The sequence below is a fragment of the Taudactylus pleione genome, unplaced genomic scaffold (genome assembly GCF_031769625.1).
Source record: "Taudactylus pleione unplaced genomic scaffold, aTauple2 ptg000093l, whole genome shotgun sequence".
NCBI classification, from domain to species: Eukaryota; Metazoa; Chordata; class Amphibia; order Anura; family Myobatrachidae; genus Taudactylus; species Taudactylus pleione.
The window spans coordinates 10,272,932-10,299,478 of NW_028284495.1; the positions used below are offsets into that span (position 1 = coordinate 10,272,932).

The window sequence follows — 26,547 nt, forward strand, 5'->3', positions numbered from 1 at the left end:
GAGAGGCAGCACCGCTGGTTGCCAGGCAATCAGAGCTTGTGGACCAGCAGCCAATCAATGGTGGCAGCTCCTGATTGGCTGCTTGTCCACGAGCTCCGTTTGGCTCGCAATCGGTGCCAGATTCAAATTGTACCGGCGCTGTCTGTCCATGTCTGCCGCTGCTTTGTCGGTCATGCCTGCTGTAATTAGCCTGTGTAATTTAAGTGTATCCCCATTTTTAGGGATTGTGCGACAGTGTGTGGCACTGATGAAGTTCAAACCTAGGCAAAAACCTAATCCTGGTCAAACTACACCACCCTGCCAAATTAGATGGAGCTGTAGGTCCAATACTCTGACATTGCATAAAGGACAGACAGACAGACAGGCACGTTTTCACGCTTATTATATAGATTATGCTTTGAGGTAGAAACTTAGTGTGCAAAGCTACTATGCTTCTTTCCATTTATTTAGATGTATTTAATCCTTTTTAATATATATATATATATATATATATATATTGTGTCAAATTCTGGGCTTTGAATAAACCATAAAATAAATCTCTTCAATGAGTGTATAGCTGGCCGTACCTAAACCTGGGTACACTCTATACGATATATTGGCCAATCTTGCGGTCAGCGTTAGATTGCACAAAATATTGTATAGTGTAGGGGTGTAGCCCCAAATCTACCAAAGTCATCATTTGATTAATTGGGTGGTCACATCTTCCCATCTGATGTGCTGGGACGATGCAGCATTGTTACATTAAGCATGTAACAATATATATTGCATTATCGTAGGATGCATTGTGCAGTGTGTATGGCAATGTGATATATATGGCAATCACTTTGAGGTGTGTACCCAGCTTTGCCGGAAAATGGCCAAAAATGGTTGTTTACATAAATTGGTTAAATCCAATTTGTCTCAGTGACTGTGTTTGTCCTTCTGGCATTTGGAAGCAATGGTCAATTATCAATTGCTTCCATACATTACCAGATTTTCTTTCCAACCAGCCAATTAGTTGGATGATTGGACAGATAGTCTAATGCTGGGAACACACTGGGTGATATCGGAATTTCAATCGAACAGCTGATATATCACGAGCGTGTTGGTGGGTGTGTATGCCCTGATATGTCTGTGAACGACGTTGCTCACAGACATATCATGTTGGTTATGCAGCACAGCCGATGGCTGATATATCTTCGCATGATGCTGTGTGTACGGGTGATCCACCGATCGCCAGTACACTTGCTGCAGGGACTGACGTTACAGCTGGGCAAATTTGAATTTGCCCACCCATCTGTGATGTCAGGACGACATGACAAGCGGCCGATCGGTAAGTATGTATACATATTTGAATTGGTCATTCAGTCAGCGCGAAAGCCAGCTGGCTGTCAAGTTGACCTAGTGTGTACTCAGCTTTAAAGTTTTTGGCCAGCTTTAGTCTCAGTTGCTAGAAAAATGCACCTGGGCTACTTTAGTTATAATTTATTATAAGCTTGGAAAATATCCTCCCCCAACAATAAAACAATAAATGATCTTTGAACATATAGAAAGCACACATATATTGTCTAAGATTACAGGGCCTGATTCACTACCGATCGCAACTGCGATTATGCACGCAATCGGCCAATTGCTGCGTACTGCGCATGCATCGCAGTGCGCGTGCGCAAACTAGCCACTGTGATCAGTGACTACTCAGACCCATCGCAGAGTGATTGACAGGAAGTACCGTTTGTGGGTGGTAATGGGGGGTGGTCAAGCAAACGCAGACGTGCCAGTGTGTTTTAACAGCGTTGCTGGAGCGTGCATAAATTAGCCACTGCGATGCCCTGCGCAGCCTGAGGTCTCATAGCGTGCGTGGTTGTTAGCAATTTCTGAGTGAGGACAGGGCTTGTGCAAGTGTCCGTGAGGTTGCGATGGTACTCCATTCGGTATACAATCGGGAAGCTGGCTGCCTTAATACCGACAGCCGGCTTCCTGACTGTCATATCCCGGCGAGGGTGAAATGCCGGGTGTATAGATGTAGACGCCTGTCATTTCCCCGACGCCGGGAGACAGGCGCCCAGGCATCCCGATCGAAGGGATGCCGGGCGCCGCGAGCAGACAGCCGCGGGGGGGAGGGTTAGGTTTAGGGCACTTGGGGGGGGGACTTAGGGTTAGGCAACCCCCCGGAAAGGTTAGGGTTAGGCTAGGGGGAGGGAGGGTTAGGCACCCCCAGGGGGGAGTTAGGGTTAGGCACCCCCCACTGGGTATTTAGGTTTAGGCAGCGGGGAAGGGGGGGTTAGGGTTAGGCACTTAGAAGGGGGATTAGAATTAGGCACTTGGGGGGGAGGTTAGGGTTAGGCACCCCTAAGGAGGGATAGGGGGTTAGGTTAGGTCAGTAAGTACTTACCTATCGACGATCGGGATTTCCAGCGCTGTCGGGCTTCTGCTGCCGGGAACTTTGCTTTTGTCGGCCAGGCGCTGCCGGGAATCGAACCTGCGGTATTTCATACAGATTCCCTCCATTGTACCGATGGTTTTGCTATTCTGCTAAGTATTACAGATGTGTGCAATGTAAAGTGGGCGTCCTTATGCAGTGCTGAGTTTGCATTGCGATCGCAATGGATTAGCATGCTATCTCAGTTGAACTGCGTACGTACACAATATTGTGATCCGTAATGAATCGGGCCTACAGTGTTAATCTGCCATAAATGTCTTCTCTAGCAAGGATCTTTCATATGGTGCAGCAGGGCTTGCATTTAATCCCAGTGGATATTCTTAAACCAAGTTAGGTACACACTTGAACAATGTAACGTTCATTCCAGTTTCACTAATTCTAGAACATAGGCTATCAAGTGTACACACTATGCAATCTTCGGAACGATGGCATGATATAGTGTCAGGGAATTGTATCCAATTCATCATTTCTCCTGTACACTATGGGCTTGATTCAGACCTGCTCGCTAGATGAGTTCGCACGCAGCCAACGTATGCAAATCCGTCAAGGTAGGCGATCTCACGGCAAGGCATTAGCACGCCCAGTATTTTTTGGCGTGCGATTGCACTGTGTATGCAGACGCCCACCAGCCTCTGAAACGGCGTTAAGACACTCGGGCACGCCTGCGTTTGCACCATCACTCCCCCGATTTCATTGATCAAAGCCCTGTCACCACCCACAAATGGTTTGTCCTGTCACTCATTCAGCCGGGCTGTCTATGCACAGCGAGCGACCGCTTCTCGATCGCACAGACTGGTTCATGCACTGCGATGTGTACGCATGCGTACAATGCAAACATCAGCAGTCTGCGTTCGAACGCATCCTACCGAGCGGGTCTGAAACGGGCCCCATGTGCAGTCGTACACCACATCATTCTTGCATCGCTCATCTGACATGCAGCACAGCAGATGGAATGATGTGGTAAACAACAGATTGTGTACAAGCAAAACAATATTTAAGCGCTCCTCCTTCTGAGGTATATGCACAAGGAAACTAATTCAATTCACTTTCTAATAATGAAATAAAGTCTTAAATCATAGATAAACAGTCACAGGTGGTGGATATATTCCTTTTAGCAGTCTCTCCTTTTATTCTTGGTGGTAATCTTCAACTCACTAGCATGGACCCCTTCAGTGTTAAACAGCATCTCAAAGAAATCACAAGATACGATCTCTCATAGTGCAGAGCTGTCAAATTTATTTCCACTTTCAAATAATTTCATAAAACAGTAAAAAAGCATAGAATGAATAAAATGTCTGCGTACCACAGATTACCTTTTTAGAAAGGCACAATAACAGGCATTAGGGGTGACATAGCTACCCCAAAAGCAGTTCACCTCTCTGGTACAGTTTCCTCCTAGGATACTGGGTAATGGCAGCCCCACAGATCAACGCATTTCAGCTAAGAAGCCTTTATCAAGATGAATCTATGCTGTTAAATCCTGAATATATATGGGGTTAGTAGCAAGTCACACCCACCATTATCTATTATGGGAATGGTTTCATGGAACTTTGTATAACTAGTTCCTATCACTTAGGTGAGGCTTATGGAGGTTCCCTACAGACATACATTTACAAATACCACAATTAAATAACTAACCATAGGGCCTGATTCAGAGGCGTTCGCAAAAAGTGAGCGCTCGCTCTGAATCAGGGCGGCCACATTCTTTTAAAAAACCCGGCCTCCTGGCCGCTCGCTAAGCTGTGGGTAACCACCCACAGCTTTAGCGAGCGGCCAGGTGATGGTCGCGACCATCAGGCTTGCGACGAGACCCTTGTGGTAGGGTCTCATCTGCCGCAAGCCCCAGTGAGCTGCCGGCTCTAATAGAGCCGGAAGCTCACTACTGACATCACTCATGATGTCAGTAAGGCCGCCCACAAATGGCAGGCGTTCCTGCAGGAACGCCTCCGTTTGTCCAGCCACCCCCCCCACCCCGCCTACAAAACGAGGCGAGCTGTCGATCAACATCGACAGCCGCCCCGTTTGTAGCGAGCCCCAGAGCCAGAGAATTTCTCTCTCGCTCCGGGGCTTGCGCATGCCGCGCATGTGCAATGCCCCACCATCGACCCGCTTGCGAGCAGGTCTGAATCAGGCCCTTAGTCTCTTAAGTGTGTCTTCTATACTAAATTCTTTTCTGCGCGTTACATGCGTCCCATTCCTTGGAACGCATGATACTTTCGCGGGAAGTCCCCGGTCCGCAACTTAGCATTTCATTGGCTGCATGCCACATTGCTGGGTGCATCGGCAGTCTCGCTGGAAGTAATCGCGGTCATGTGATCCTGTCCTCTCAAAGAGATATCCAACATAGGTAGTTCGCGTTCTGTTATTTGGAATACATGACTCCCGGAAGTTGTCAGTCTGCACAACCAGCGCTGATTGGCTACCTGCCACCTTGCTGGATGTACACGGAAAATCCACCGGAAATGGTCACGTGACAGCACCCTCTCGGAGAGATATTTCACATAGAGGAGTTGCACGTGATCCGGCCTTCTGCCCTTACAGCTCGTCACTTCCGCCCACAGTTCTTGCGTTTCATTACCTGGGACACATCGAGTTTTGCAATATTAACCCTTTATAGTTGGGCCACATCTTTTCTATTTTTGTAGAAAGAGTACGCTATGGAATGTATTATAAAATGAACATGGGGATACCAATAATGCTAAAAGTCCAATGAATCACATCATGTCACGTAAATATATGGACAAATATATATAAATCAATTTCATTAAATAAAACATATGATAAAAATACCAAATAGAAAATATACCAAATAAGCAGTAATATACCAGATAAAAAAGGATCATACAATTATTTTTTTTTAACAAGTTTATTTTAGATTTTACAGAAGTAAAATAATACAACTATACATGCATACTCAAATAAAGAGGTATATGAAATACTCAGACCAACAGAATAGCATGGTACCATATTAACACATATATCAACAATCCATTCTAATTAGAATAAATCATATAGAGCAATACAAAATATAAAACATTGAGAAAATATAAATGGAAAGCAGAACTACTTAGGGGGTAGAGTAAGGAAAAAGAAAAAGAAAGAGGAAAAAGAAGGGGGAAAGTATGTTGGGTAGGACATGGGAGTTAAGGAGGAGACCGAGTCCAGATTTATACAAATAATAGGTGAATTATGAGCATTAAAGTAGTAGGTTCGATAAGCCTGAGGGTAGGGATCCATGTGGTGTGGTGTTATTATAAAGAAACCAGTCACCCCAAACTATAAGAAACTTATGGAAGGTGTTGTGGAGATACGCTGATGTTTTCTCCATGGCCGCCACATGCCAGATTTTATTTATGAGTTGTTGGTGAGGAGGAGGGGATCATACATTATTTTAAAAGGACAGCAAAGAAGAATGGATACTAAAACAATGTACTAAAAGGGATCATCAAAATAAGATATTTAAAACCCAGCAAATACTATCCTTAATTACCCCGCAGGAACGCTAGTGGTTAATAAGTTATATATAAAGTGGGTATAACACATTCCTATAGAAACCATTTCATTTCAAAATCATTATTCAAACCAAATGGAATAAGTGTTTTAACTTCATCTATCATTTTCCTCTCTGCTTTCGCTAAGAATCTCTCAATCCCTTTGGTACGCCAGTTGCCCTCAACTTTTTTTTTTATACCTATAATATTCTTGATTTCATTCACAGAGCACTTATGTTTCTCTTTAAAATGATGGGAGAGGGAGTGATTTTCAAAACGCGCAGAAAGTAATTTAGTATAGAAGACACACTTAAGAGACTATGGTTAGTTATTTAATTGTGGTATTTGTAAATGTATGCCTGTAGGGAACCTCCATAAGCCTCACCTAAGTGACAGGAACTAGTTATACAAAGTTCCATGAAGCCACTGCCATAATAGATAATGGTGGGTGTGACTAGCAACTAACCCCATATATATTCAGGATTCAACAGCATAGATTCATCTTGATAAAGGCTTCTTAGCTTAAATGTGTTGACCTGTGGGGCTGTCATTACCCAGTATCCTAGGAGGAACCTGTACCAGAGAGGTGAACTGCTTTTGGGGTAGCTATATCACCCCTAATGCCTGTTATTGTTCCTTTCTAAAAAGGTTATCTGTGCTACGCAGACATTTTATTCATTCTATGCTTTTTTACTATTTTGTGAAAATATTTGAAAGTGGAAATAAATTTGACAGCTCTGCACTATGAGAGATCGTATCTTGTGATTTCTTTGAGATGCTGTTTAACACTGAAGGGGTCCATGCTAGTGAGTTGAAGATTACCACCTAGAAGAAAAGGAGAGACTGCTAAAAGGAATATATCCACCACCTGTGACTGTTTGTCTATGATTTAAGACTTTATTTCATTATTAGAAAGTGAATTGAATTAGTTTCCTTGTGCATATACCTCAGAAGGCGGAGAGCTTAAATATTGTTTTGCTTGTATATGTTTTTTGTGTGACGTGTATTAGAGCTGAACTCCGAATTGCATTTGGAGCACGGGTGTTATCAAATATTTTCTTTATCAACAGATTGTGTGTACTCACTATAGGATGGTCATGCAGTTTGGTCGAAAGTACAGTACCAAGATTGCACAATATATTGTATAATGTGTACCCAGCTTAAGTCTTGCACTTTGTCCAAGCAAACATATTTCTGAGTGTGCTGATTGTATATATTCCCCAATGGTTTATTATATGCCAGGAAAGCAATTACATGTTCATCTACAATAGTGCAATAGTAACAGTATTTCATGTTTAAAGCAAATTGTGGAATAAAGGAATGTTGACATTCCTTTATTCAGGGCCGTAACTAGGGTAGTGCGACCAGTGCCCTGGCACAGGGCACCACATGGCAGGGGGCGCTGTTCGGGTGCTTGTCAATTTTCCTGTTTATTATCATTCTCACTTGTAGCTTCCTCTTCTTTTATCCCCAGCATCTCCTGGCCTCCCCTGTCTCTTCCCTGGCCCTTCCCCATAAGGCCATGACCTTTTTTCGGGTGCACTATCTTATGTCCCTATTTAAAAAATAGGTGGAGGGGCGCCAATGCTCTCTGGCACAGGGCACCAAAAAGTTTAGTTATGGCTATGCCTTTATTTATGGGTATGCTGTTTGCCAGGGGGAAATAAGGTTCTATAATGCATTGATTGGTAGCCAATTATGATTTCCTTCATAACTGGTTGTGTTTTACCTTCTCTCTTGTTTTCCTATGCAAGTTATATCTATTGGCAACACAACCATCTCCTCTAGCCCCCAAGTTATCCTCGACTCCTCCCTCTCCTTCAAACCGCACATTAAGTACCTTTCGCAGTCCTGCCATTTAAACCTCAGAAATATTTCCAGGATCCGACCTTCTCTCATACTGGAGGCAACTTGGACCCTTTATCCACTCACTCATCTCCAGATTAGACTACTGTAACCTCCTTCTATCTGGCCTCCCTGACTCTCACCATTCCAATCAGTCCTCAATGCTGCATCCTCTCCACACGTACTACATCTACCTCCCCTTCAGAATCCAATTCAAGCTTCTCACACTCACTTACTGGCAGTGGCGTAACTAGGGTCTTCAGAGCCCAGGGCAAATTTAAGATTGGAGCCCCCCCACATAGGCAAAAAAAATGGGCGTGGTCAAACAACAAAAGGGTCGTGGCTACTGAAAATGGGGTGGGCCAACATGACACGCCACCAATTTCTTGTCAGTCTGGGAACATTCCTTTCTATTCCATTTGCACCTTACCTATACGGTGGTTTCTCACAATGTGGAACCTCTGAAGAAATACATCCTCCCTGGGACGACGGCGTCTTCAGTTGGTATTGAATATTCATGTAGGTCACATTGTCTGGAAGATGCCTGTTTGTGTAGGAATATTAACAAGGTCATCATCATACAATAGCGATTCAACCAGACTCCTTCCCCCTGTGTAACTTCCTTCCCCCTGCGTCTCTCAGCCACACCTTCATCTCACTGCATCATCTCTTAGCCAAACCATCATCTCCCTCCGTGTCGTCTCTTCTTAGCCATACCATGCCTCCCCACTGCGGGGTCTCCCAGCACACCATCACTGCCCCCCTGCATCAATTCTCAGCACACCATCGCCTCCTCCCCTGCGTCAATTCTCAGCACACCATCGCCTTCTCCCCTGCGTTGTCTCTCAGCACACCATCATCTCCCCCCCTGCATCAACTCTCAGCGCACCATCACCTCCCCCGCTTTGTCTCCCAATACACAGACACACACTGACACAGATACACATACACTGACACATATACACAGATATACACAGACATATACACACACTGCCATAGATACACACTGATACAGATACACACACAGACATACACACACTACCATAGATACACACTGACACATATACACACACACACCATGACACATATACACACTGACACATATACATACATACACACACTGACACATACTCACTGACACATATAGACACACACCATGACACATATACACAAACACTGACAAATACACACACAGTGACACATTTACACACACACTGATACATGTACACATACACACATACACCATGACACATATACACACACACACACTGAAATTCTATACAGACACACACTTACACACACAAAGCCTATACAGAAATATTTACACACACAAAGTCTATACAGACAGACACACAAAGCCTATACAGACACACACTAACACTGAAAGCCTATACAGACACACTTACACACAAAGCCTATACAGACACACACTTACACACAAAGCCTATACACACACACTTACACACAAAGCCTATACAGACACACACTTACACACAAAGCCTATACACACACACTTACACACACTGAAAGCCTATACACACACTTACACACACACTGAAAGCCTATACACACACTTACATACACACAAAGCCTATACAGACACACTTACACACACAAAGCCTATACAGACACACAAAGCCTATACAGACACACACTTACACACAAAGCCTATACAGACACACACTTAAACACACACTGAAAGTCTATACAGACACACACTTACACACACACTGAAAGCCTATACAGACACACTTACACACAAAGCCTATACAGACACACTTACACACACAAAGCCTATACAAACAGACACTTACACACACACTGAAAGTCTATACAGACACACACTTATACACACACTGAAAGCCTATACAGACACACTTACACACACAGTGTAGGAATAGTATAGGGAAGAGTCGGGCACTTCTCTGGGTATAGCAGGCCTTTATGACAAAAGGTTTCTCTAGTGAAACCAAGTGTTAAATAGTGAAAGACAGTAATGGGATGTCACACAAATTGGCACTTCCAAATAAACCAAAAATACTGTACACTATATAATAAAAAAATACAGTTTAATACACAGTGGGCCTGATTCAGAGCCGGACGCTCTGAACGAGCGCTTGCTCTGGATCAGGGCATTTTTTTTTTAGTTCGGCCTCCTGGCCGCTCGCATAGCTGTGGGTGACCACCCACAGCTATTGCGAGCGGCCAGGTTGATGGTCACGATGGTCAAGACCATAGCGACCATCGGGCTTGCGACGAGACCCTTGTGGTAGGGTCTCGTGGCCGCAAGCCCCAGAGAGCTTCTGGCTCTGGTGATATCAGCGGGGCCGCCCACAAACGGCAGGCGTTCCTTCGGGAACACCTCCGTTTGGCCAGCCACCCCCCCCTGCCCGCCTACCAAACGGGGCGAGCTGTCAATCACCATCGACAGCTCGCCCCCTTTGGTGCAAGACCCAGAGCGACGGAGCACCCGTTGCTAGCCGGGTTTCACGCATGTGCATGACGGAGCCAGTGGGCAAACATCGACCCGGTTGCGAGCACTCAGCGCTTACGACCGAGTCTGAATCAGGCCCAGTGTTCACAAGTAGATCTAAAACAATGAGAATGATAATGATATAAGAAAATTGGAATGACAATAAAATGCTTATCTATACTGTCACGTGATTACACAACATCGGGAAAGTGGATGCATATAAATCACAAGTGTGATTGGACGGTCACATAGATAGCAACTTTATAAGTAGAAACAGATAAAAAATGCAAAAATAGGAGATGCCTATCTGTAATGCTGCAGAATGAGTGCAGCAACAGAGATACTCAATAACATATAATCACATGAAATGACTCGTGTGATCTAACAGGAAGGAATAAAATGAAATATACAGGAGATAATGCAACATTGAAAAAGGTAGGAGAAAATATAAAACACATTAGTGTGCGGCTAATAGACTGGTTTCCCAGTCATATTGTCCAGTGGAGACACTAAGAGAAAATTACAGCAGTGAAGCAGTACATTTCCAACATATATCCACGGAGTAAGATAAAAAGTCCTACCGCCAGGGTGAGGAGGAGCCGCAGGTGATGACACAAACAGCATGCAGAGTAACCGGTTTACCCTGCATGGGGTTCCAGAAGGCTTTTACCAGTTACGGTGATGAAGATGGCTAGCCAGCGTTTCTGGATTGCACAGGGAGTCCACCAACGCTAGATGCCTTACTGCGCGGACACCAGGGGTAGGCGGATGCTGGGCACAGTTACCTCGGAAGTGTTCCTTCTCAGCAGCATGTCCTGAAAAGCTAGCGGCTGCATCGGCAAGTAAACTCCTTGGCGTCACACTCCTTGGCACGTGCCCCGCTCACCCTGCCCTAGTTACACCACTGCTTACTGGTGTAACTATAGTCGGTGCAGGGTGTGCGGCTGCTATGCGGCCCGGCCCTCCCCCTATGCTGCCAGGCCAGCCCGCGTCCTCCTCAGTGCAGGAACATTTGCCCTCCCGGTCACCTCCATCCTTCCTTTCTGATACTGGGAGGAGGCAGGGCTGTGAACCGGGGATGTCCCAGTAGGGTGAGCACAGCCACGCCTCCTCCCAGCAGCAGTCGGATCTGACCAGGAGAGATGTGCCTGCCCTGAGCAGCACATGCTGAAGGAAGATAACCATGGAAGAGAGGTAAGTTTCAGATGGGGGAGGGCGGGTGGCGGCAGGGGGCCCATGAAAAGATTGCTATGGGGTCCCCCTAGGTCTAGTTACACCCCTGCACTAACTCCCAACCTCCACAAATTGCGTGTGCAGCTCCCTACCTCTGGAATTCTCTACTTATCAGGCTCTCCACTAACCTTCAATAGGGCTTTCAAAACTCACTTCTTCATCAAAGCCATGCAGCTGTCAACCTAACTCACTGTTCCTTCCTTACTGTCTACCCCTCCCCTTTAGATTGTAAACTCAAGAGTAGGACCCTCTTCCCTCATGTGCTTTTCCTTTCCCTTATGGGGGGTATCCACTTAGCGATATACAAACGAAAGCACGATTGCGACATTGCAATCGTGCTGTTGTTTGTATAGCTAGTGATGTGCCTAGACTGAACGTTCACTCGTTCAGTCCCGGCACATCCCTCATCCCCGCACATGCTGAACCTGACGAGATTGTCAGGTTGACCTGCATGTACGGGCAATGTCGAAATTGGTAATGTTGCTGTAGTATGGCAAACCGGAGATATTGTTGATTAGCGGGCGCTATAGATACATGTTGGCAAGTGTCTTGGATGTCCAGAGACACCATAAAATCCCCAGGCTCCATAGCTAGGATAATAGCGCAGAAGGTTTCCATACGAAACCTGGGCACCCTGATAAATTTGTTCAGAGATTTGAGTTTGAGGATAGGCCGATGAGACCCATTGGGCTTCTGAATGAGGAAAAGGGTAGAATAGTCCTTGCCTCGTTGTGAGGAGGGGACCCTAATTATTACTCCTGAATTCAGTAAGGACTGAATGGCTTTTTGGAGCAGCAGGGCCTTGGTTGGGTCCGAAGCAAAAGAACTGCTTGGGGGGGGTCACTTCAGGAATGAGAGGGCGTATCCGTGGGAGACCAATTCTCTTACCCAGGCATCTGACGTGGTTTGATGCCACAACTGGGCGAATTGAAGAAGTCTGCCTCCCACCCTGGGAGTCCCCAAGAGGAAGCTCGCCCCTTAGGCTGTAGGCTTGTCCTCAGATTTGGAGGGGGACATATAGTAGCCCAGGTCTGTTTAGTCCTAGGCTTGGAGGCTTTAGTTTATGCCTGTTGCCTTGAAATTGACTGACCTTTGGTTTTCCCGAGGTCGAAAGGATGATGTCCGAGTCTTATATGCAGAGGGCAGGAATGCAGTACTGGAAGCTGCCAAGGTAGTCACAATTTTATCTAATTCCGAGCCAAACATGATATCTCCAGAATAAGGCAGAGATTCCAGAGCCTTCTTATGCTGCATACACACGGAACAACTTGAACAACCATAGATAGCGGTGATAGATTCCATACAACTTTCTGTAGTGCAGGTCAAACAATTTTGGTTGTACACACTGATAGATATCTATGATAGGTATTTCAGTGAAGCTATCTTTTTACAGGCAAATCTTTACAAAATCATCCAAGTTGGCCTGCATGCATGAAAGACCATAGATATCGTTATTGTTCATGCGGGAACGCGCATCGTTGGTCGTTGTCAGGTTGGTGACTACAAAAAAGTGAACGATATGAACGATATCGTTCAAATCGCTCATAAAAGTCGTACCGTGTGTACACACCATTAGAATCCGAATCGGCTTTCCAAGAATGAAGCCAAACAATACGGCGGGCCACTACCGAAGAGGTAGATGTCCTGGAGGCTAGAAGAGTCGTATCCATAGCTGCTTCACCTAAGTAGGAGGCTGCATCTCTAATGTGAGATATGTAGGACAGCTGCTCCCTCGAAGCATCAGAGGGAAATGTCTCTTCCAGGGTCTCTGTCCAACTCTCAATGGCTTTTGCCACCCAGGCCGTAGCCCTAGCAGGACGAGTAATAGCTCCTGTAAGAGAGAGTATATAGATTTATGACAAGCATCTACCTGTAGTTTCCCTCAAGGAGGTTGCAGTATGTATGGTAGTATTCTTGACCAGACGAGTTATATGAGAATCCACTGCTGGGGGAACTTCCCATTTAATGCAATCAGTGGCGGGGAGAGGGTAAACGGAACTTAAAACGTTTTGGTACCTGAAACCTTTTACCTAGCATATTTCATGCCTCACTCATGTGATCAGAGTGAGGAAACACTGGAGCGGGCAGCAATGGTGCCCCCGGCGAGGGCCATCCTGGCCAATAGGAAGATACGCCCATATACATATATACACATACATACACACACACACATATACACACAGTGTAGTAAAATATCCTGGAACAAACACAAACGTGGCACTCGCAGATGGACACTGAGGACATCCCATCCCCCAACGATCATCTGCAACAGCAGTAACCAGTAGGACACTGCACATCACTGGACTGACTTCACGCGGAGCAGATCCCAGCATAGCCGGCTTACTGTAATTGTCACGGCGGTCCGTGGCTAACGGTACCTATGTGATGTCACATGGCATGGCATCACATGACGTAGAGAAGCCTCCAGACAGTGCACAAATAGGGCCCGGCTAGTAAGCCGCGAGTGGGTGAGAGAGGGAGAAAGATGGAGGTGACCCAGCACCAGCGCAACGTGCAGGTGACATACTCTGCATCTGCCAGAGTCACTGGTGCTGTGCTGCGTGCAGCAACCTCCGTGCCTGCACTCAGTTGATGACAGGCAGCCGCGCCAGTGGCCTCTGTCTCTGTAAATATGTGGACGGGGCTATTGGGAATCAGGGCTTTGTATACGGGGGGGGGGGGGTATGGATCAGTCACTGCCGGGAGGTGAGCCCTTGTCAGAATGCGTGACACTTCTGTCATTGCTGCCCGACTTAGTGCCTCCTTGATGGTTAATGTAAGCCACTTTAGTGGCATTGTCGGACTGATTTCCGTGGAGTTTGTGCTGGCCAAGTTGAAGGCCATGTAGACAGCTCGAAGTTCCAATATGTTGATTGGCAGGGTTGATTCAACCGATGTCCAACGGTCCTGAAAGGAGTGCGGACCGCTCAAAGCGCCCCAGCCCAGGAGACTGGCATCCGTTAGGATTACCCATTTCGTGATCCAAAAGGGGCGACCCTTGGTTAGATGAGAGGTCTATAGCCACCAAGATAGAAACAGACGCACCTCTGGAGAGAGCACCGTCATCTGAGCTTTGAGCCGATGGTGATAACCCGAACTGAGCATATTCCACCATGTCGAAGGCAGACACCATGAATCCCAGAACCTACATTGCTGAGTGGATTGACACTCGGCGACTGTGGAGACATCTGTGCACTCATAGTTGAATTGTGGAGATCTTGTCTGATGTCAGAAAGATTCTCTGATCCTGAGAATCCAGCTGGACTCCCAGATGAATCATTCTCTGTGAGGGATTCAGGGAGGACTTTTTCCAGTTGATTGCTTTCCTGCACAAGCAAAGATGGTTAATGGTTAACTGCAGACGGCGGTGAAGCACTTCTGGGGATCCTGCTAGGAGCAGGAGGTCGTCCAGGTATGGTAACAGTCGGACACCCTGACCACGCGGGTGGACCGACCTGATAGCCATAATGTGTTAAACACCCGTGGAGCTGTGGATAGTCCAAAGGGCAGAGCCTGAAATTGGAAGTGTTGCCATAGTATAGCAAACTGGAGATAATCGCCAATGTGAAGGCGGTATAGGTACCTATAGGTACACGTCCTAAAGATCCAAGAGATACCATAAAGTCCCCAGGCTCCATCGCTAGGATGATGGAGCGTAGGGTTACCACCCTGAACCTTGGCAACCTTAGGAATTTGTTCAAGGATCTGAGGTTGAGGATAGGCCGATTTGACCCATTCGGCTTCTGAACCAGAAAGAGTAGAATAATAACCAGTCCCTCACTGAGATAGTGGGACTGGCACAATTAGCCCTGCTTGCAGAAAGGACTGTGTGGCTTTCTGGATTTGTAACGCCTTGTTCGGGTCTGAATGAGGGCCTGTGTAGAAAAACTGGTGGGGAGGCAGTCTAAGAAATGAGAGGGCATACATGTTTGAGACCACTTCTCGACAACAGCACGGGGCGAACGGAAGAAGTCGGCCTCCCACTCAGGGATCCCAGAGGGAGGCCTGTCCTGTCCGGCTGAGGGTTTATACTCGGGTTTTGAAGCAGGGCGTCTGGTGTACCAGGTCTGCTTGCATCTGCGCACTCGTGGGTTTCGCTGCTCTAGTGGAAGCCGACTGCCTAGGAAAAGACTGACCTTTAGGCTTTCCGAGGCCTAGTAGAAGTAGTACCAATCTTGTCAAGGTCTGTGCCCAACAAGATCTCCCCATTGTAGGGTAACCCTTATAGGCCTTTCATGGAATCCACATCAGCCTTCCATGAGTGTAGCCACAGGGTACAGCGGGCAGACACAGCGGCGGCCGAGCCTCTGGTGGTTAGGAGACTGGCATTGAATGTCGCTTCTCCAATATAGGAAGCTGCATCTCGAATGTGAGCAACAAAAAACATCTGATCCCTAGAAGCATCTGAGGGAAGAGTCTTCAAGTGCGTCAGCCCAGCTCCCTATAGCATTAGCCACCCATGCAATAGCCATGGCTGGATGGGCAACAGCACCTAAGAGAGAGTACATCGATTTCAGGCAAGTTTCTACTTTCCTATCCGTAGGATCCTTCAAGGAAGTAACTGTAGGAATAGGCAACGTATCGCTTTTTAAATAAATGCGTAACAAGTGAATCCACCGCAGGGGGGTGTTTCCCATTTTGCACAATGAGCCACAGGAAGAGTGTAACATGAGGTCAGACGTCCTTGTGGTTGAAACCTCTTACCAGGCGATTGCCGGGCTGCAGCCATGTGTTCAGCTAGATGATGCGATAAGAGGGAATTCTGCTGAAGCCACTTTATCGTTTAAACAGAGGGTGCTTGGCTTTAGGGGCTGGCTCATAATTTTCTATTAATAAGATGGATCTGACAGCTCGTACCAAGGCAGGAATATTAATATTTGACACAGCCAACCTCCTCCAGAGGGGAGTCAGGGTTAGAGAAATCAGCAACTACTGCCTCCTCAGATGATTTTCAGAATCTGAGAGTTGCGTGGACTGACGATAACAGTACGCTTAGAGGGCTTATTGGGTAAGGGCTGCTCACCTTGCAACATGGTTTGAAAGGCATTAGAACTAGCAATTAGACTCTGCACAGAGAGAGCGTACATCTACCCATGGTGGGGGCACAGGAGGTACCTGTATCGCCTGAGCCTGTTGTGGCAACCCCAAAGGGGGAATTATGGCCTGCTGTGATAACCCCATTGGAGGAATGACAGCCAGAACCGCCAGGCAGTCCGCAAGTGGCCAGAACCTGAGAACATAAAGCCCAGGGGGGCTCTGTACAGGCGCTGGGTTGTCTGATGGGCCTGGCCCATCTTGTATCAAAACCTCTTCACTTAAGCCTGCAGCACATAATCTGCATGATAGCAGTATAGGTGCAGATGCCTATTTGTTACTCTTGCCTTTGCTAGACATACAGTAGCTGCAGAGTAATATGGCACACAATATGACACTGGCTATAATGCAACCACTGTGTATGTGGGATACTAGTAGGGATGCAATATACTGGTTCTGTCTTAGGTTTGGGTAAGCTGTAGAAGCACGCAGCCCAAATATGGCATAGTGCAACGACCAACTGTATGTGACAAACCTCACAAAATACTTAAGTTTTATGTATGTGAGGTACAGGAAAACCCCTGAATACACCTGTATGTTAGGGTAAAGTCAGAAAAAAAGGGAAAGATATATGCTGACAGTAGAGTAGAAAATAGACAGGCAGCGCTAGCATGTCACATATAATGCAGAAATAACAAAAGCAAACTGGCACTACTATCAACTACACAGACTCAGTGTCTGGTAGGTTATAGCGTTATATACGCTAACTCCAGGGAGAGGTAAGTAGGGGGACCGGACCCTGCATACCCCTGAGAGCTGTGGCTGTGCCTTAGACGAATTAGCCACAGGAGACCGGAGGGGGCGTTGGTCGGAGGAGGAGAGCAGCTCAGGGAAGAGAGACCTCAGTGGAATGGTGCTCTGAGCTGACGGGCCACTTTAATTAGGAAGCTGACCTCCACATGCTGATTATTTACCCACCGGCATGCTTGTTTCCGCACCATGTGTACCCTGGTGGTCTAGTGGATCGTGGTGGCTGGAGCCTGCGTCCACACTCGGCACCTCAGGTCTGTCCCGAGACCGGAGGTATGACTACTGATGCATGGGTCGCCGCCTTAACCTGCACCCTTGTCAACCCCACATCCGTGCTCATGAGGCACACACAGTACTCACCCCACCACACAAACAGGAGCACCAACCCACTACTTAGGCTGCCCACCCCCCACAACCCCCCCCACCATTGCATACCAGGACCCCACCACGGCACACACCCTGCCTAAACACCAAACCCACACCAGTACCCCCACCCCACCGTACTTAACACCCCCCACATCCAAACCACAATCCCGTGTACAGCCTATGTACTAGTCCCATCCTCTGCAACCTACACCTCATCCTCCCAGCCTACCTAGGTCCCGTTACAGACCGCCTCCCCCTAGGAACCCCCCCACAACCCCATCCACATATTAGCCCCCCCCCACACACATCCAGCCCGCTTGTATATTAATATCACTTAATGGTCCTTCTACGTCAAACCAGCCAACAGCCCAGAAGCCCACACCACAATAACCCCCCCCCCCCCCCTTTGTCATTGAGAATGAGGGACACACAACATGCGGCCCCACCACACATCGACATACCCCAAAACAACACACCACGTATCCATCGCCCCATACCCCAACCATTTCCACGGACTTATTACGTCAGAACTACTCACCACTACACCCACTTCACCCCAACTCCTCAAATATACACATTACTGTATGTTCACATTACCTCTCCCCCCCCCACGCCCACACACTGTACCGCGAGTCACCACACACACACCCCTGTCCTTTAAGCACCCCGGCCAGCGTTACACAGCATGCCCGCACGGTTGCCATGACAACCACCACCCTCACCTACAGGAGCCATCGCATCACACTCCCCACCTCCGCTACCCAATCAGATCCACCCCACAGCTCACACCCACTCAGCCTGGCTCCACAGCGACCGATCGCACCATGTGACATTCTACACAGAACGCATGTACATCACGGTGGTCATAAACCCACAACCAAACAGGAGCCTCCACGTCACCCGCTCTCCACGCCCCCTGCAGCCTCTCTCACCAGATCCCCAAACACACACCCACATCACCCTGACTATGCCCCAGCCGCCCGCACCACTTGACAGACGTGTCGCACACGCGGCCTCGGCCCTCCAACACAGACCTAATTACAGTAATCACAGACATCTGTGTAACAATGGCCCCTAATTACAGCAATCAGACAGCTGTGTAAACACGGCCCCTCCCACGTCACAGCCTATCAACAGATCCGCAGCACACATCACCAGAGGCAGCCCCATGCCTCACCACACAGCGAGTTCAGCAACATATCCCCACACAAACCCACCCCCCACCTCCCTGGCCACCCACATCACATGACCACCACCAGGCACAGGATTTAAACCCCATACCTGCAACACCATTCTCCTTACCTCCTTGAAGGCAGAACCCCTGCCGAAACGCATTGGAGACCCCCATACGCCCACATTCCAGACCCACGGCCTACTTGCACCGAAGCTCCTCATCCCCACGTGGACCTCCGGTTGGCCTCAGTCGTCCCATTTGCAGCGCCTCCACCCTAACCATACAGACCACAGATCGTCACACAACAAGCCCGTCCCGGGCAGTCCCATCTACCTGCCAGAAGGGTGACCCACACCGCACCCCCGCCTCTCACAGGGGGACCCACCCCAGTGACCCAGTACCAGTGGCAGCTCCCACAAGCAACTCAGCCCCACTGCTGCATTCACAACCACCACCCGGTCGCTGACCGCTGCAAAATAGAAGATCCTGTTGAACAACAGCTACTCATCTTTACCACTGCAGCAGCTTCAGTCAGTCAACAAGGAACTGCAGCAACACCCCTATGGCCTACCAACCTCAAGGCCTTACCTACCGGTAGGTATAAGACTCTTCATTCATACGCGGGACACCGCCAGGTGTACTATACCCACCCACCACACCATACCCCTCGCTCTCCCCCCCTCACCCACCGAGACTCCCAAGACTGTCGACCATAGTGTCCAGAAGAGGTAACGTGCCGGTCTATTGAACCGCACAGAAAGGAGTCCCCTGAAAGGGTCGACCCACCTCCCGTCTCTCTCCCCCACCACCACACCCACCTTGTTGCTCGGGACTATATAGGAGAAGCACTGTGACTACTCCAATAAAACCATTTACTCCAACCTTGTGTCCGCCTCTGTCATTCCATTGGTCCACCCCTCCCCACTCATTCACACCACACACACTAGCAACCACATACACAGTCCAACACTCCCCCATCATCATTGCACCCACAGGGCGAGCGCACCTTCTCTATCCAATTTTACGCAGGACCCGGTACGCCTGCGATCAGGAAGTGCAGCATCCCACTCACTCATATAGCACACCTTTCAGCCAACTAACATATCACATCTGCCCACAGCAGAGTGCAGTCCTACCCAACCATCACCCTTGTCATCCTGCTGCAGTCTGGGTCCTTCCACGGGGCCGGCTAGCAGGGACCCCGGGATGCCCGCCGAGATCCCCAGTCTGAACTGGTGTCACGGTCCGGAGGGGGTGACGGAGCGGCAGCGCAGACGTCCTATGGACAAGACTGCTGCTGCGCACTCGAAGCATATAAAAGTTAAAATAAAGAAAATCATAAAATAAAAAGCTTTAGGGCTTCTTAGCCCCCGCATAATGGTGCCCAACTCCGGTCGGGCACCAACAAAACTGAGGTGCCTCTGGCTCGGGGTATAGGGAGAGTGGACCGGTGCATCCTGGGAGCTGAAAACTTTTAACTGTGTGGTGCCCGGATTCCATATTCACCACAAGGAGCCTATAGACCCTGAAGAAGAAACCTTGCTTATTACCCTTTTTCACAAAGCAGGCAAAGCCAGGTCACTTTATTATTCACCTAATAGAATATGCTAAAACAGGAGAAGTATGGTTTTAGTCCACTTTAGTTGTACAAGTCAATGTCACATGACTGACTGTCCTTCACATGCTGTGTCCGTCCTAACGGGTTCTAGTCACAGTTCCTTTAGGGGCTCCATATGCCAGTAAGTTAGCTGAATTATTTCAAGTTCAATTTTTATATTCATGGGGTTGAAATGTCCCAACTGTGTGTAATGGCACAATAGGTAGGTAAATGATTTACTGCACTCAGTGTGGCCCTAATTGAGCAGGCACTTGAAATAGGGAGCATATTAACTATATACTCCTGCTGAACAGTGCCAGTGCAAATTATCTTGAAAAAAGAAAAATGAAGACATTTTATTCTCATCGATTATAATTACAAAAGGCTGTTGGATTCCTTAAGTAGTAATTATGAAATATGCATAAAATGCAGGGCACGGAATCTATTCACCAGTGGCGAGCACTGAACCGCAACTCTCTGCAACCCCCCCCCCCCTCACTGAATACATTCTGTGCACATGCGCACGGAATCTATTCACCAGTAGCAAGCACTGAACCGCAACTCCCCCCCCCCCCCCCCACCCGCGGGACACTGCGCCCTACAGGTGGGGATGGCATCTGGCAGGCTGAGGCTGTTTCAGCAAGGCGCCGCCATAAGGGCATGATGCATTTTGCAGTCTTGAAATCATGCAGGGTGCTGCGCCCTGATAAAACCGCCTAGCGGGAACACTAGTGTATATACAGGCATAATGGATACCTTTATCAATAAACAGCATCCAAATGATCACCTAGTAGAGGAATGCCTGTGGCAGCAAGGGGGGAAAAGACCAGTAATCTCTACATTTAATATTTTAAGCACCGGGTCCCATTTACAGAAGTACCACATACAGAAAATCTTTCGCTAGGTAGCAGTGTACCCATAACCACCGCCCTCCCTCATAGTGGGCTGACAGCATCCGAATACCCTATTGCCCACTCCTAGACACAATTGCTTACAACTAAATTAAACATGTTGCAAAATATGTTTATTGTATGTAACAAATAGACATTTGTCAATTGTGTGGCATTTGTCAAAATTACATTTATTCCAGAATTATACATGTCAGGGCTTTGTTTAGTAGCCTAAAACAGTTACTTATAAAGAACTATGGCAAAGCACTTAAAAGGACTATTTACTTTATGAAATAAATTCAGAAGACACATAAAAGGAATCTGAGCCTATTTACACATTAACTCCTTGGAGCTTCCACCATGTATGGACTCTTCTGCGTGGTAAGGCGGTAGCAGCAAACACTGTTACTGAAGGTCTTACAGTAACCGAACAGTCTTCCCAGTCACCGTTAAGTAGTCTTCATCTGCCAGAGCATGCAAGGCTTCATCAAACATGTCTTTTGTAATTGCCTTAAAAAAATAAACAAACATGATTACTGATCCAAGTTCACATCAAGGAAATTTTTCTTTTTTGGTAAAAAAAATAAATGCATATTTAGAGAGAGTGACAACTAAAGACTGACCTGAAAAAAAAATGGTTGATTTTAAGTACAGTAAGGGACTTGTGAAATTACATGTTGGAAGTTATTTTAAGTATGCAAACGTATTTTTACATAACATTGAGAACTATGCCATACTGATATGAATTTCATTCTGATGCTCAATGCTAGATATTTACATAAAGAATAGAAATATTTCAGCTGAATCTGCAACTTACTGCATCAGACTGTCCACGGAGATCCTCAAACAGCTGCTGGTATTTCAATGCCGGTGTTTTACCCTTCAACTGGATAAGTTTCTTCAAAGCTTGAGCCAATTCCTCCTTGCGTTTACGAGCTGTGGCACTCATTCCTTTAAAACGAAATAGAAACAGTTTTAATAGCACCATTTTTAAATTCTGTAACTTAAACACACACACACACATATACATATATATATATATATATATATATATATATATATACATACACACACTTTAACATGTAGTCATGCATAGTCAGACAATTCTTTTGTCCAAAACAGAAATTAATATCCTAGGCGCAGGCAATGACACATCAGTGGATTTCCATCTGGACTTGCTTTACCTGTTGTCAGAATAGAGATATCTACAATTCCAGTCCTGGGATCTGTGGCAGATTGTTTCAATGCCTCTCGGTGAAGACGTTTGGCTTCTTCAACGTCAATGTTTTCAACTTTATTAGAGAAACGCACTTTGGCATAAGCTTCAGACAGCCGAATCAGAGATTCCAATTGCCTTGGGTAGGCGGACACCATCCCACGACCACTGCCAATTTTCCTCATGTCAACATAAGCCTATGGATGTAAAAACAGAAATGGAACTAAATTTGTTAGGTAATGTATTAAAGAAAAAAAAATACTGTCAAACTAGAGGGACAATTTTCTATAGTGACATACTAAACATAACCAACAGGCATCCTTTTATTGTTCACTGACTGCATATAACATGTTTACATTTTTTTTTCCTTTGCTGAAATAGAAATAGTCTGAACAGCTCCTCGTTTAGTCTCTTTCTTTAGGCTGCTTTCAGTTATTAAATAATTGTGCTGCAAATTGATTTCTCCTTTTAGGGAGCACCAATTTCATCAGGGGTTCAGCCCATTGTAGAGGAAGGGGAATGGGTAATTGTTAAACCATTGTTTTTTTATTTTGGAAATGTAGAACTCAGTTTTACAGTACACAACTGCTCATCTACATCATCTAAAGAAGCCATTATCCTGATATATGATATAGTGGTGTCAGCATTTAAACTGGCTTCTGCTTTTGAACGTGCCGGAGGCCAAATAAAATGGCAATAGTTTGCAAATACATAGGATCAATATCTATGGTATCGAGACTTCCTCAGGGCAGCAATGTCAGAAAAAGTTAAATCCAATGCAGCTATCGCCATAGTGACCGGCATGAATAGATCACACCACAGGTCCTCTTATAATCCTCCCATAACTATGTATCCATTTCTCTATTGCAAGATTGTTCTCACTAGTTGCACACGAACGCAAACGTGTGTACGCAATACCAAACCTAGGAAAAGGGCAGTACCGCCCATTACCGGCGCTATCACCGCACGAAGATTGTGCAGACAGCTATAACAATGACTTTTATGGAAAAAAAAAAACAAGAGATATGGTAAGAACTTACCTTTGTTATCTCTGTTTCTACGAAGTCCATAGGGTCCACAGGGTTGACCTTGGGGTATAGCTGGATCTGGATCCATGGGCACCACGCAGTTAAAGCTTTGCTGCTCCCAGGATGCACTTGGGTCCGTCCTCCTCTATACCCCGCCCCGGCCACAGGCACCTCAGTTGGTAAGCAGCTAAGGCCGGAGGAGGAGACTAAACAGAGAGAAGGAAGACTGGAACACACAAGAAACCATACTCACAGAAATGGGAGACGGAAAACCGGTGACCAGCCACACAGCCCATTTGAAGCCAGGTGCGTCAGGGCGGGCGCCCTGTGGACCCTATGGACTTCGTAGAAACAGAGATAACAAAGGTAAGTTCTTACCAAATCTCTTGTTTTCTACTTCAGGGTCCATAGGGGGTCCACAGGGTTGACCTTGGGGATGTCCCAAAGCAGTTCAACTAAGGGCGGGGACGCTCCTGTGCTGAAAGGAGTACCCGGCGCCCGAAGGATGCATCCTGAGAGGCGAAGGTGTCAAACGCATAGAACCTCAAAAACGTTTGAATTGAAGACCAAGTGGCCGCCTTACACAGCTGAACAGCGGAGGCACCACGTCTAGCAGCCCAAGAGGGACCCACAGAACGAGTGGAATGAGCTTTAACAGAGGCTGGCACAGGTAAACCCTCCTGTGCATAAGCCTCACAAATAACGGAACAAAGCCAACGGGCTAACGTTTGCTTGTTGGCAGGCCAACCCCTCTTGTGAAAACCGAAGAGGACAAACAAAGAATCCGACTTCCTAACCGAAGCAGTCCGATCCACATAGATTCTAAGTGCCCGGACTACATCTAAGGAAGCCTCACCAGCTGAAAGATCAGGCGACTGAAAAGCTGGCACAACAAGTTCCTGATTAATGTGGAACTTCGAGACCACTTTGGGCAAAAACTCAGGACGAGTGCGGAGCACCGCTCTGTCCTGATGAAAAATCAGAAAAGGAGGGCGACAGGAAAGCGCCCCCAATTCTGACAACCTCCTGGCAGAAGCAATTGCTAGGAGAAAAACGGTCTTGAACGTCAGCCACTTGAGGTCCACCGCCTCAAGAGGCTCAAAAAGATGACCCTGCAAGACCCGTAGCACCACCGCCAAGTCCCAAGGAGCCACAGGAGGCACGAAGGGAGGCTGTATCCTGAGAACACCCTGGAAAAAGGTGTGAACATCCGGTAGTGTAGCAATCCGTCGCTGAAACCACACGGACAATGCAGACACATGAACCTTCAGAGAGGCCAGGCGTAAGCCGAGGTCCAAACCTGATTGAAGGAACTCCAAGATTCTGGAAACCCGGAACACCTGAGGATCATAGTTTCTGGATTCACACCACTGAAAGTAAGTGCGCCACACCCTGTGGTAAATCCGTGCGGAGGCAGGCTTGCGTGCCCTAAGCATGGTACCAATGACTGAACTGGAGAAACCCCTAGACCTCAAGACGGCTGTCTCAAGAGCCACGCCGTCAAAGACAGCCGACCCAGATCCGGGTAAAGGCAGGGCCCTTGAGACAACAGGTCCCGATGCTGAGGAAGAAGGTACGGAGCGTCGATGGAGAGACACCTCAGATCGGAGTACCAAGGACGTCTGGACCACGCCGGAGCAACCAACACGAGCGTGCCGCCGTCCTGCTTGAATTTCCGCAGAACCCGAGGAAGTAAGGATATCGGAGGAAACAGATACGCCAGGTGAAACGTCCATTTCACCGACAGCGCGTCTACCAGACTGGCGCCTGCGTCTCTAGTCCTTGACCCGTAAACGGGCAACTTGTGATTGTGACGGGAGGCCATCAAGTCCAGCTCCGGCAGCCCCCACCTGTCCACGAGTAGCTGAAACACCTCTTGGTGAAGCGACCATTCCCCGGGATGCACGTCGTGACGGCTGAGGAAGTCCGCCTCCCAATTGAGGACTCCGGGAATGAAGACTGCCGAGATCGCTGGAATGTGACACTCCGCCCAAGCAAGGATGCGAGACACCTCCGACATTGCTGCCCGACTTCGAGTTCCTCCTTGGTGGTTGATATACGCCACCGTGGTGGCGTTGTCGGACTGCACCTGAACCGGCCGTCCGTAAAGAGCGGGACCGGACGACTGCAGGGCCCGATAAACCGCCCGCAGTTCCAGAATGTTGATGGGAAGAAGAGCTTCTTCCGCAGACCAACGACCCTGAAGTGACAACGAGCCGGTCACTGCCCCCCAACCCCGAAGACTGGCATCCGTCGTGAGCAGGACCCAGTCCGGGATCCAAAAGGGACGCCCCTCGATCAGATGAGTTGTCTGAAGCCACCAAGCCAAAGACTGCCGAACCTGCGGGGACAACACCAGCAACAGAGCGGATCCGGTGAGGTAACCCGTTCCATTCCGATAGAATCAGCCCCTGCAGAGGCCGGGAATGGAACTGGGCAAATTCCACCATGTCGAATGTTGACACCATGGAGCCCAAAACCCTCATAGCCGAATGGACCGACAGGCGGCAACTGCTCAGGCAACTGTGTATCCTCAGCTGCAGGGAGGAGACCTTCTCCGGGGTCAGGAAGATCCTTTGCTGCCGAGAATCCAGCAGGGCTCCCAAATGAACCATCCGCTGAGATGGAATCAGGGAGGACTTTTTCCAATTTATCAGCCACCCGTGCGCTTGCAGGCAAGCGACCGTCAAGTGGAGATGATGAAGCAGTACCTCCGGGGAACTCGCCAGCAACAGGAGGTCGTCCAGATACGGTAGTAGCCGTACATTCTGGTTCCGAAGATGTGCGGCCATGACCGCCATAATCTTCGTGAACACCCTCGGTACCGTGGAGAGACCAAAGGGTAGCGCCCGGAACTGGTAATGGTGTTGAAGGATAGCGAACCTCAGATACCGCTGGTGCGAAGGTGCTATCGGAACATGGAGGTAGGCGTCCTGGATATCCAGGGACACCATGTAATCCCCCGGTTCCA

At 47.7% G+C, this 26,547-nt stretch overlaps 1 protein-coding gene across 1 annotated transcript in view; it reads right to left on the reverse strand.

Annotated features, from left to right (window-relative positions):
* Positions 1 to 21,449: 21,449 nt before the first annotated feature.
* The window catches only part of MCM4 (minichromosome maintenance complex component 4), a 30,712-nt gene continuing 25,614 nt past the window's right edge, over positions 21,450 to 26,547 (reverse strand). The window contains exons 15-17 of the mRNA XM_088469546.1: positions 22,517 to 22,745; positions 22,150 to 22,283; positions 21,450 to 21,842 (exon numbers count right to left, since the gene is read on the reverse strand). Coding sequence (XP_088325672.1) covers positions 21,750 to 21,842; positions 22,150 to 22,283; positions 22,517 to 22,745 — 456 coding nt within the window. The 3' untranslated portion in view covers positions 21,450 to 21,749. The remainder of the gene's footprint in view (positions 21,843 to 22,149; positions 22,284 to 22,516; positions 22,746 to 26,547) is intronic.